This window comes from Narcine bancroftii, chromosome 2 (genome assembly GCF_036971445.1).
Source record: "Narcine bancroftii isolate sNarBan1 chromosome 2, sNarBan1.hap1, whole genome shotgun sequence".
NCBI lineage: Eukaryota > Metazoa > Chordata > Chondrichthyes > Torpediniformes > Narcinidae > Narcine > Narcine bancroftii.
The window spans coordinates 82651846-82664705 of NC_091470.1; the positions used below are offsets into that span (position 1 = coordinate 82651846).

The 12860-nt window shown below is 43.6% G+C and overlaps 1 protein-coding gene across 1 annotated transcript in view; it reads right to left on the bottom strand.

Annotated features, from left to right (window-relative positions):
* Positions 1-12860, bottom strand: part of oip5 (opa interacting protein 5) — a 31128-nt gene that overhangs the window by 16885 nt on the left and 1383 nt on the right. The window contains exons 3-4 of the mRNA XM_069915500.1: positions 11348-11496; positions 11147-11238 (exon numbers count right to left, since the gene is read on the bottom strand). Coding sequence (XP_069771601.1) covers positions 11147-11238; positions 11348-11496 — 241 coding nt within the window. The remainder of the gene's footprint in view (positions 1-11146; positions 11239-11347; positions 11497-12860) is intronic.

Genomic DNA, 12860 nt, shown 5'->3' on the forward strand with positions numbered 1-12860 from the left:
AATGATTAGAGCAGGCATAAAACAAATGAATAATTTTATTAAGTATTCAAAACAAACATCTTTTTATTGTACAGCAAGAGGCAAAATAGCTGCCACCAATGTTTTCAAATTTTAGTTCTAAAAGTAGGATTTATGTAATACACATTGAGACATGATGCACCTCAGGCTCACAATACATGCAATAAGTTTCCAAAAGGAAAGTTTATAAAATCATAAGAGAATAGTCCTTTTCTCAGGGCAGGGGAATCTAAAATTAGAAGGCATGGATTACAGGTGAGAGGCACCAGAGGGTCACCTTCTTCACAAAGAGGGTGGTGGTACATGGAACAAGTAGTTGCAATGACAGGGACAATTGTAATGTTTACGTCATTTAGACAGGTTCAATGGACAGGAAAAGATTAGTGGAATATGAGCCAAACGCATGCAAATGGGATTAGCTTCGTCAGCATGGACAAGTTGGGCCGAACAACCCGTTTCCAAGTAGTAGAATTGTACCACTCTATGCTGAAATGACAGTTTATTATAAATTCATGAACATGGCATGATTTGGGATCACCAGTTACTAATTAAACCTTAACTGTAGCCTTCATGAAGTTCATGCTAGATCATGCACATTAAAATGTAGATATTCCAGCTTCATATCATCCAGTGTCACTTCATTCTAGTTAAACAAAAATTTGCCAGTGACCCTTATGCAGCTTGATTCATAACCAGAAATGATCGTGTGAAGCAAATTCTTCAACTCAGTGGCCCTTGACAATCAGAAATAAGAATATGTTTACTTTAAACTAGATTTTGACAACTCCTCTCGTCCAGGTTTGTCAGGAAAGATAGATTTTAAAAAGTGTACATTTGTGTATAAATGTGCACATTGTGTAGGACAGGTGGTAGTGCCATTGATTCACCTTGTTTGCTAAGCACAATGGCATTCAAAACTTGAATATTGTTGTTGTTGCATGTCTTGACACCATTTACTACAACAGTCTGTAAGGTAAAACATCATGAGATGGGAATGTGTAAGGAGTTACCCTGTGCAGGGCTGTAACAAGATGTGAATGCATCCTTGTACTTACAAGATAAGAGAGACATTGATGGATTGAGAGGCAGGAAGCTAGCAGGGAAAGGATAGCAACAGTTTTAGTCATTGGACAAGTAATGATATGATGATGTTCTAAGCACGTATCCAAGGGTATAAAAAAATCACCATTTTGCTGATAACGGCAGAATGCATTCTCCGACTAACATTGTTAGTTGCAAGTGTTACAATCCGGTAATAAAGAACAAAGAACCCTGATTTCGACTCAGTCTGGTGTTTGTCTCACTCATTCATGAACAAAGCAGACCTAACAATTTGGTGACCCCGACGTGATGGGTGAGTGAACACTGGACGACGGTTTCTGTTTTTTCTGACAATCATCTCAGCCGGCTGATAAAAAGGTCCAGAGAAGCCTGTTTTAACAAAATTCTCTTTTTTTTTAAATCTTTATGATTGTCAGTAAGAACTGGAGATCGGACAAATTAGACGACCACAATTGAAGGTCGCATGCCAGGATTGTAACAATAAGTGATTACAGACAAGATAAAAGTCCTTAAGGTGTTTGAATGACATTTATTAAGTGCTTCGCAAGAAACTACTAGAGTTTAAAAGTCTTTATTGTGTCGTTGCAAAGTCCAATAGAGTGAGAAGGTGGTCTATAAACAATTGAGGACCTGAGTTTTCTGCCCTAAACTGGTTATTAAGAGGAGAAATCTCCCACGTGAAGGTTGGGCTTTGAAAGAAAACAAAGGTTCAGACTTATTGGCCTCAACTGTATCTGAGAGACTGACTTATAAATGTCCGGTAGGTATGATAATGTCTGTACACTTGAGAAGTTAAGAATTTATTTCCCCAATTCGCTGTGGTGGAATACCACAGCAGACACTAGAGACCTTGAGACAACAAAAAAAGTACTCAGGGACGCCTGCCTGGTGAACAAGAACGACGACAGAAGGCTGCGACAGCTGTGTCCGGATCAGGTAGGAGATATTAATGAAAAAGTTGACAAACTCCTAAGAGACACCCGGTTTATTCGAAATACTTTTGATAAGTTAAATGAGGGTATTCCCAACATCACCAAGGAGATAAAGTTACATAAATTCATAGATTGGTACAGGGAAACAGGACAAAAGTATAGCCCAAATATTTGGTTTTCTAGTTGTAATTTAACTTTCAGACCCCTTTGGGAAAACAGAGAGTGGAAAACGAGCAATCAGAGTATACAGGACAGTCTGAAGTCAATTGGAGGACAAGACTTAGAGACTGTTCCTTTAAAAGATATTAGTCATCCAGCTTGCAAGGAGACATTTTTAAAAGCAATTTTCGTTGACATAGATCCCCTAAACGGACAAGAACCTAAATTAAAACAGGCATTAGAAAGCGGTCCCGCAGCTATGGCTGTACAGTTGCCTGCTAAGACTTTTGACCAAGTTATTAAGGAAATTAATCAGGAATTAGAGGAGCGAAATACCAGTAATGCGGCATTGGAAAAACAAAAAATGCTCCGAAAATGTGTAGACCGCTGGAGGAAGAGGGGTTGGTTACCCGGGGGCACTGAGATGTTCCTGACAGGTGAGGGAAACAAAATTTTAAAACGTAGAGTCTTAGGCAAGCTGGAAGAAACAAAACGGGACACAGAAAACAAAATCTTTAATCGCGAGTCAGCAAAAAAGAGGGTGAGAGACAAGGAGATTCAGTACCGCGATGTCCTAGCTCTATTTGAAGAATTTGGTATCCTGGTAACCCACCTGTTACTGCCCCTGTAGAAATAGCTTGTAGACCCCCGCCCTATACATATGTGGAGTCAAAAGGTGCCCCTGGCACCCCAGATGGGATCCTGGAGTCACGTCCCTTATATCCAGATATTGAGACACTGGGGTGTGACAAGAACCTCGGGAATAGGGACACATCAGACGAGGTACAGGCCCCTTTAATAAAAATAGAAGGGGGAGTAATAGATGTGGAGACCCCTCTGGAGTCCAAGAAAATAGAAAAGGAGTTAGAGATACAGAAATGGAACATGAAAAAGGTTCAGGATAACATTAAAAACTTAAACAGAGATATTAATGTGCTGGGGCAGATCAGTGAGGATCAAAAAGAATTAATGGTAGGTGTATTGAAGGAAGTGGAAAAGATAACTACAACACTGTCAGGAGAAATTAAAGCTGAAGGAATGGTAATAGGAGTAAAGGACGAAAAGTGTAGTACAGATGAGGAAACGAGATACGATCCACCATGGGAGGAAAGTAAAAGGAAAAGACTCGGGAGGGAGAAAAATAGACATGCCTACCTGGACATAGTTAGGACAAAAGAGAAAGATGTGAAACAACTAAACTATGGCCGAAAAGATTATCTTAGAGATGAACGTGACCAATATACCTTTGACCCTGAGACATTGGAAGCTGATAGGGACAGTGACAGTGACGAAGAAGAGTCAGAACAAGGTGGGATAAATAAATGCATGCCAAGAGTAAAGAAGGAGCAGAAATCCCCAAAATTGAGATATCAATGCCCATTACTGATCACGGGACGGGGAACTCAAAAATATGTACCCTGGTCACGAATGGACTTAGAGAGTTTAATGAAAAAACTACCTCCGTTGAGTAATGGGGCTAGTCCATGGATTTCTTGTTTTGAGCGAGAAACCTGCCAAGAACAATTAGCACTCGCAGATGTCAGAACTATCATGATAAAATTAAAGGCAGAAGGGGCCCTGAAGCAAATAGAGAGAATTGTAAGAAGCAGTAAATTGGGGGATGAAATAGAATTTAACCCACTTCGGAATAAATTTTGGGAAGCACTTAGAGAAACATTTCCTACACCCTATAGTTTGGATGCCTTGGTAACCCTTCAACTAAAGGAAGGAGAGACTGCACACGAGTATTTCACTCGAGCATGGGACTTATGGGAAACAGGGACTGGAGAAAGACCCGACCACAGCCCCTTAGGAAGGGCTCACTTTCGTAATGGGATAATAAACGGACTACCTGCTACGGTTCAAGCAAAATTAAGGGACATTGTGGGATTAGAGACAATGTCAGAGGATTTGTGGAAAAGACACCTGACACATGCAATCAAACGACATCGTCAATCAGAGCATGCTAAGTCAGAAAGTGCGTCCCAGAAGGAGGTGGACAAGACAACCGATAAATTGGTGAGAGCCATAGAACATATAGGGGTTAAATTAGCGGCCCAACAGATAGTCCCACAGGTCATGGGGCCAGTGATAAATCCGGGACCCCAAGTAAGAAATGGTTGGGAAAGACAGCTAGGTACAATGTATAGAGGGGAACATGCAGTATGCTGGTACTGCCAAAATCCTGGACACTACCAGCGGAACTGTCCGGAGGCTGGGAGAGCAAGGGGAAAAAGATTACCCTCTATTAGAGGCTATCGGGGAAGAGGAGGAAACTTAAGAGGATTTTTGAGGAGACAGATGCTATGGACTGCGCCTTGAACCTAATGTCAGAATCCAACCCACTGAATAGGTGTCTGATATGGGAACAGACGTTTCCCATAGCTCCGGCTAATGTAGCTCCCCCTGTCTTTAGATCCACAGGCATAACTAATGTTACTTGTTTTGCCAACAACAACACAGCAGCGCACGTTTTCCATGTGGGTTGGCTGCCCAGCGACTCGTGCAGGACTCATGTTGATCTCTCACATAGCAGTAGTGCAACCCGCTTGACCCAGGCTAGGGCGGATATTTGGTGGTTTTGTGGAGGAAGAGTGCTGTACAACTGGCTCCCCGCTAACTGGGATGGTCGGTGTGCTCTAGTAACCCTTAATGCGCCAGTGCTGATTGTCAAAAGGCAGGAGGGAGACGAGGATTCCCTAGAATTGCGCCACACAGAGAGTTGGCTGTGGAGAAAAAGGAGGAGTGTTGGACTCTTGGGGCCGGGAGGAAGGAACCCTGATGGGGTATGGATTGATGCCATTGGCCAAGCCCGGAATATTCCGGACGAATTTAAATTAGCCGATGAGATTGCAGCTGGGTTTGAAAGTTTTCCTGTTTTTAGTGCAATTTTTCCCATCACTGTAAATAAAAATGTTAATAGGATCAACCTTATTCACTATAATGTCCAGCGCCTTGCAAATTTGACCAGGGACGTTGTTGAGGCAATACATCAACAACTGTCAGAAACTTCCCTTATGACACTTCAGAATAGGATAGCGATTGATATGGTCCCGGCAGAGAAAGGTGGAGTGTGTGCTATGTTTGGAGATCTATGCTGCACTTCTATCTCTAATAACGCAGGGCCAGATGAATCACTCACTAAGGGGTTAACGAAACTTAGGGCATTGGCGAAAGAATTAAAAGCCCAGTCTGGAGTCTCCAATCCTGTTTTATCCTGGTTACAGGGAGTGTTTGGGAGATGGAGCACATTGTTAGGACAACTTTTGCTGGGTTTGTTCATTTCTGTATCAATTTTTATCACTTGTGGCTGTTGTTGTATTCCATGCATTCGAACGCTGGTCACGAGGACCATAGAGAGAGCCTTTGCTGACCGTGATGAACTGCCTCCGAAATATCAAGCTGTGCAGGCTGTGGAGCAAGACTATCTCACATTACAGGAGGCGGAGAAAGTTGCTGAGATCGATCTGGAGTCTGAAGGGGAATGTGATGGGAAGGAGGGATTGTGAATTAGATTGTTACACATATAATTTTAACCTTGCTTGTAACCTAAATATTATAACCTTGATTGTAGAACAAATATTATAACATTGATTGTAACACAAACATTATTAATCAGATTGTAGAACAAGTATTATGAATTAGATTGTAGACCATATGTTAACTTGGGAATTTACTAATGTACGGGGGGTTAGCTAGTTTTTTGCTTGGGGGAAAATGGGATGAAACTTGTAAACGGGCAATGGGATCGGGGTGACGGATGGGGGGTGTACGCAAAGGAGGGTTGGGGGAGCCCTCGCCCACCAGCCGAACTACCCTGTGAACAGAACCCGTATAGAGCTTGGCAATAATAGGCGAACTAATGTAACGTGGTGGTAGCATAGTCAGGGCGAGATTGTCCTCTAAAGAGGACAAAGGAGGGATTGTAAGGTAAAACATCATGAGATGGGAATGTGTAAGGAGTTACCCTGTGCAGGGCTGTAACAAGATGTGAATGCATCCTTGTACTTACAAGATAAGAGAGACATTGATGGATTGAGAGGCAGGAAGCTAGCAGGGAAAGGATAGCAACAGTTTTAGTCATTGGACAAGTAATGATATGATGATGTCTAAGCACGTATCCAAGGGTATAAAAAATCACCATTTTGCTGATTACGGCAGAATGCATTCTCCGACTAACATTGTTAGTTGCAAGTGTTACAATCCGGTAATAAAGAACAAAGAACCCTGATTTCGACTCAGTCTGGTGTTTGTCTCACTCATTCATGAACAAAGCAGACCTAACAAGTCTTAAAATGCTTAGCAATATTTTGTAAATACCTTCAGCAACTTTCCAGAGGAATGCCAGATTTTATGAATATGCTACCAAATAGCAGACCATTCCTTGTAAACACAAGAGGGCCACTAAATGGTCATCACCACGCCTAGATTTGAGACTTCATTGCAAATGGATAACTGGCATCCGAACACTGATGTCAAGAACATGACTGAGTTTGTAAGAGAAACACCAACAAAAATAGCTTTTCATTGAACCTATAATCATGTTGGAAATTGCTTTTTTTTGGTTGCCTTGAAATAATTGCTATATTTCAATACCCAGTACAGAGTTTCTAAGTATTCCAATCAATGCAAATTACAATCACTAAAGCATGGGAATATTCAGCCCATCACATACAGCAACCCAGTCAGTCCTATTCCACTGTTGGCCCGACAAGTTATTTTCCTCAATTTTTTTAAAGAAATCCTTGTTTTGCTTATGCCTGAAAAAAGATTTAAAGGCAGCAAGATCATTAAAGTTCACTGTGGAAAAATATTTTTCTTCTTAATCCTGAATCTGCTATCTAAAGCATTAAACCTCTATCTCTCAATTCTTGCAGCATCAGTCGTAATGGGTGGCACTGCAGCAAAGCCCCAGTGACCTGAAATCAATCTGATCTCAAGTCCTGTTCACATGGGAGTTTGCATGCACTGCCAGTGACCACCTTCACGTATTGCAGTTTTCTTTTGCATCCCCAAGATGTGCAGGCTGGTAACTTAAAAGGCTCCCTAAAATTACTTCTAACCTGTTGGCAGGTAGTAGAGTCTGGGCAGAGTTGATGGGAATATCAGAAAATTTAAAAAAAATCTCAATGGTCATCACCTGAAAGAAAACACGAAAATCTGTAGACAAACAGTGTCCTTTATACACCAATGGTAAAAATACATAATCGACGTTTTGGGCTTGAGTCCTTCATCAAGGTATGGAAAAATGTCAACAGGCAAAAGAACAAAAGAGTCAGGGAGGGAGGTGTGGGCACAAAGGTAGGAGGTGATAGGTGAAGGACCTATTTCCATAAGTAAAAGCACAATGCTGGAGAAACTTTAGATAGCAGATACATAACCAACATTTCAGGCTGGAGCCCTTCATCAAGCTTTCACATTAAGGGACTTTGGAATGGTTAATATAGCAGTTAGCACAACGTTGTTACAGTGCCATTGTTAATGGAGAAGGGTTTAGAGAGCTCATTGCTGTATCTGACCCGACCTTGTTGGTTTTCGTGCAGTTGGATAGTCATCGTGCGGACTAGAAGAGCCTAATGGCCTGTTTCCGTGCTGTAATTGTTATGTTATGTTTTTATGTTATGGGACACAAGAAAGTAAAGCATGAAGCTCGCACAGTTCTGATTGCAGGGAGGTGGGACTAGAAAGGGGTGTTTGGTTCGGTGCGGACTAGAAGGGCCTAATGGCCTGTTTCCGTGCTGTAATTGTTATGTTATGTTGAGGAACTTTGGGGGGCATCCGATGCGCTCTAGTATTTACCAAAGCCCTTTCCTGCTCACGGTGTCGAAGGCTTTGGTGAGGTCAACAAAGGTGATGTAGAGTCCTTTGTTTTGTTCTCTGCACTTTTCTTGGAGCTGTCTGAGGGCAAAGACCATGTCAGAGGTTCCTCTGTTTGCGCGAAAGCCGCACTGTGATTCTGGGAGAATATTCTCGGCGACACTAGGTATTATTCTATTTAGTAGAATCCTAGCGAAGATTTTGCCTGCAATGGAGAGCAGCGTGATTCCCCTGTAGTTTGAGCATTAACAATGGCGTGAAGCAAGGCTGTGTTCTCGCACCAACCCTCTTTTCAATCTTCTTCAGCATGATGCTGAACCAAGCCATGAAAGACCCCAACAATGAAGACGCTGTTTACATCCGGTACCGCACGGATGGCAGTCTCTTCAATCTGAGGCGCCTGCAAGCTCACACCAAGACACAAGAGAAACTTGTCCGTGAACTACTCTTTGCAGACGATGCCGCTTTAGTTGCCCATTCAGAGCCAGCTCTTCAGCGCTTGACGTCCTGCTTTGCGGAAACTGCCAAAATGTTTGGCCTGGAAGTCAGCCTGAAGAAAACTGAGGTCCTCCATCAGCCAGCTCCCCACCATGACTACCAGCCCCCCCACATCTCCATCGGGCACACAAAACTCAAAACGGTCAACCAGTTTACCTATCTCGGCTGCACCATTTCATCAGATGCAAGGATCGACAATGAGATAGACAACAGACTCGCCAAGGCAAATAGCGCCTTTGGAAGACTACACAAAAGAGTCTGAAAAAACAACCAACTGAAAAACCTCACAAAGATAAGCATATACAGAGCCGTTGTCATACCCACACTCCTGTTCGGCTCCGAATCATGGGTCCTCTACCGGCATCACCTACGGCTCCTAGAACGCTTCCACCAGCGTTGTCTCCGCTCCATCCTCAACATCCATTGGAGCGCTTTCATCCCTAACGTCGAAGTACTCGAGATGGCAGAGGTCGACAGCATCGAGTCCACACCGCTGAAGATCCAGCTGCGCTGGGTGGGTCACGTCTCCAGAATGGAGGACCATCGCCTTCCCAAGATCGTGTTATATGGCGAGCTCTCCACTGGCCACCGTGACAGAGGTGCACCAAAGAAAAGGTACAAGGACTGCCTAAAGAAATCTCTTGGTGCCTGCCACATTGACCACCGCCAGTGGGCTGATATCGCCTCAAACCGTGCATCTTGGCGCCTCACAGTTTGGCGGGCAGCAACCTCCTTTGAAGAAGACCGCAGAGCCCACCTCACTGACAAAAGGCAAAGGAGGAAAAACCCAACACCCAACCCCAACCAACCAATTTTCCCCTGCAGCCGCTGCAACCGTGTCTGCCTGTCCCGCATCGGACTTGTCAGCCACAAACAAGCCTGCAGCTGACTTGGACTTTTACCCCCTCCATAAATCTTCGTCCGCGAAGCCAAGCCAAAGTAAAGTAAGTAAGCAAAGTTACAGTGCCAGAGATCGGGTCCGGGGTTTGAATCTCATGTCTCCTCTGTAAGGAGTTTGTAAGTTCTTTCCATGTCTGCATGGATTTTCCCTGGGGGCTCCAATTTCCTCCCACCCTTCAAAACATACCAGAGGTAGAGGTCAATCACGTGTAATTGGGCAGCACAGGCTCGTGGGCCAAAAGGGCCTGTTACCATGCATGTATATCTATTAGTGAATGTTGCTGACTGACACATTCAAGAATGCAGACTATGTACTGAAGAAAATACTTTTCAGGCACTGGAAAGGCTCTGTAGGTAAGAATTGCAGTTGAGAGTGGTCCCCGTCCTACATCATTAGGTACCAGGGGGAGCTCCAGTGGGTGGAGCAGACTCGACTGTGCTGAGCCCTGATAAGCCTGAAAGGTTTTGCGGGAGCTGGTCTAGCACAATGTGAGCCATCTCATGGTGATTGGCATTGTGCCATTTCAGGATGTGCCAAAGCAGTTCCTGTACACTTGCCACTTCCTCATCAGTCATCCTGACAAGGGAGTTCCCCAATGGAGGTCGCTGTATGCAGGAGTCCTCAGGCTGCTCCTCAAATTATGGCTGCACTTCAGCCCATGCCCCCACCCGTTGCAGAGAGTAGGGGACGAGGGGGTGGTTGCGTATTCAAAAGGTTCCCTTATTGGGCTTGACAAAACTGGCTATTTATGGGTTGAGGTGGCAGGCGGTCAAGAGTGGGGTGAGCTGACTGCCTGCCCCTCTTTCAGGGTTATATGTATGCCGTGTTGGAGCGGGAGCACAGCACACTGTCTAAGGGAACAGCAGCCGAGTTCTGGGAATGGCGTGGCCCCCCCAGGGGATCTCATGTGGTTGATGAAAATTTGTGATTTAATTTGATGTGAAATATTATGCAAAAGAGAGGTGATAGCATTTACTGCTTCTTGTAGTTTTTTATGTCAATAATGGTTCTTAGTTGTAGTTTTAAATAAAGTTTGTATATTCAAAACAAAAATCATAGTCAAAAGCTGATGCTGCCACTGGGGAACTACATCCTGCGTCGTATACATTTGTATTGATTAAAGAGAAAAACATGAATAACATTGATGGATTGTAATTATGTACTGGAAACACAAATTACTGCAGATACCAGAATTTGGAGCAAACAAATTCAAAGATCTCAAAGTTGAACAGCATCTATGGGAGACAAGGGATCCATGCATCAGGTCAAGAACTGAACCAGGAGCACATGTTTGTTTGATAAATCAATGAACATAAAGATATTTGCTATTTGGATTATGTTTACTGTATATTTTAAATGTACAGTAAAGTTACTGACAGCAAGAATCCAAGTGGCATTTTGGATCTCCTCACATTGAACTGTATATTGTCACATATACCAAAGACCAGAAAGTTATCCAGGAAATCGAATTCACACTGCAGGCAGTACAACACAGACAAGTAAGAGTAAAGAATAGCACTAGTGAAACAGTACATGGTATGGTGAAAGTGTAACATAGTAAATAGAACCGTTAAAAAAGAGCGGGTAAGGAAAGTTTTTTTTTGCCAACGTGAAATCCATTCAAGAATCTGATAACATTAAGAAATTGTTTTTGCATTTCGAGGTTCATCCACCTTCTGTTGCCTAGTCAAAACTGGCTCTGACTATGCAAACCTCCTCAGAGAAGGTCCGCCCTCAGCAGGGCAACCTGCTGGCTCACCTCTCGGCCACGGCCCGACCCACCGCCAACTCCGGTACCCAGCCGCTCCGCTCTTCCCACCCCACCAAATCCACCCTCGCACGATAACCCCACTTACAATACAAACTGGACACCTAACGATACAACGTCCCACCGCACCATTCAAATAGAAACGGCACCAGACACGTGACCCGCCCCGCCCCTCCCTCCCGGTCTGCGCACGCGCAACATTCCCAAGCTCCCCTCCCGGAAGCCCATTGGCCAAAGGGAGAGAGGAGATGTGAACTGGACGATTTGGTGCGTTGGCCAGCGGATCCACGTGGTCAGTGCTCACTCCATAATCAATCCATATCTGTACCCTACAGGTACAGCTGAGAATTGGAACAACGATCACCTTTTTGCACACTAATCCCATTTATCCACATTGAAGCAGTGTCCAACACACTGGCATCACGAGGGGGGTGCGGACCGCAACCAGGTATCACCATCAGAGGGGCTGGCACCAAAATGACTTGAAAAAATTGTTTTTCAGCACAAATTTATTATTTTTGTAAAAATAACCCTGTAGTTAGTTCTAACAACTAAAGCATTTTCCATTAGCCCAGCTTACATGTATCAATATACCCACAAGACTAAAACTCGATGCTCATTTACCTTTTGAACCTTCTGATGTGTTCGGACAGAGCTGTCATTATTACCCAATTACAAGGACGCTTCCAATCACGTGGTTTCGTCCGCACGCGCTTCATTCATGCACTGTTGCTGCTGTTTCTTTAGTTGCTGCTTTTGTTGCATGAAACTATGTAAATAAATACATTTAGGCTGTGCATATGATATTGTAATTTAAAGGTGCAATTTTCATTTTCCTAACTGTTTATCTCACTACTATTGTCATTACATCCAGTGATATACAGGAATTAAGATTTAGTACAAAAAACATGAAGGATTCAGTATGATCTGGTACAGGATGAGGTCAGCGTGGGGTGACACCAAGAAGTGCCACACTGGGTGGCACCAATCCTAGTGATGCCCCTGTCTACAATGTTCAAGTGCCAGAATAAATGTCACTTGTGATTGTGTAACCTCACCATTGCCTCTAGTAGTGTATGTACATATCAGTTACATCTTTAAATAAATCAGATAGAGTTGCCACACTTCAACAAGCGTGTCATATCTCGTCATTAAATTGTAGGTGATTTTCTCCAGGGAAATGCAAAACTGTATTTCCATATTCTATCGTGCGATATTTAGCTGGGAGTCGGACTTCCACATAACCGCTATACCTTCCTGGCTACTGACAAGGGGACCTTCACAAACTGAATTTGGTGTTTGGACAGTCTAAACCACACATGTCAAACTCAGGCCCGCGGGCCAAATTTGGCCCGTGATATAATTATATTTGGCCCGCAAGATCATATCAAATATGTATTAGAGCTGGCCCGCTGGCCGCCGCGCCAGTATAATGCATGCACAGCTAATACTACAAATCCCAGAATGCTTTGCAAATGCATTGGTGCTGGCCCTTCAGCCCACTAATCGCCCCACCTCCTCTCTTTACTTTCATTAGCATCTGTGACCTGTCGCCAAACTCGCATGTAATAAACCCCTTACGAAAAATGGCCAAACGAAAGACAGAAAACAGGACCTTTCAACACAGGTGGGAGGCAGACTATATGTTCATCATTTTAAAAGACAAACCTGTTTGTCATTGAAGCAAGTTGTTATTTTTTGACTT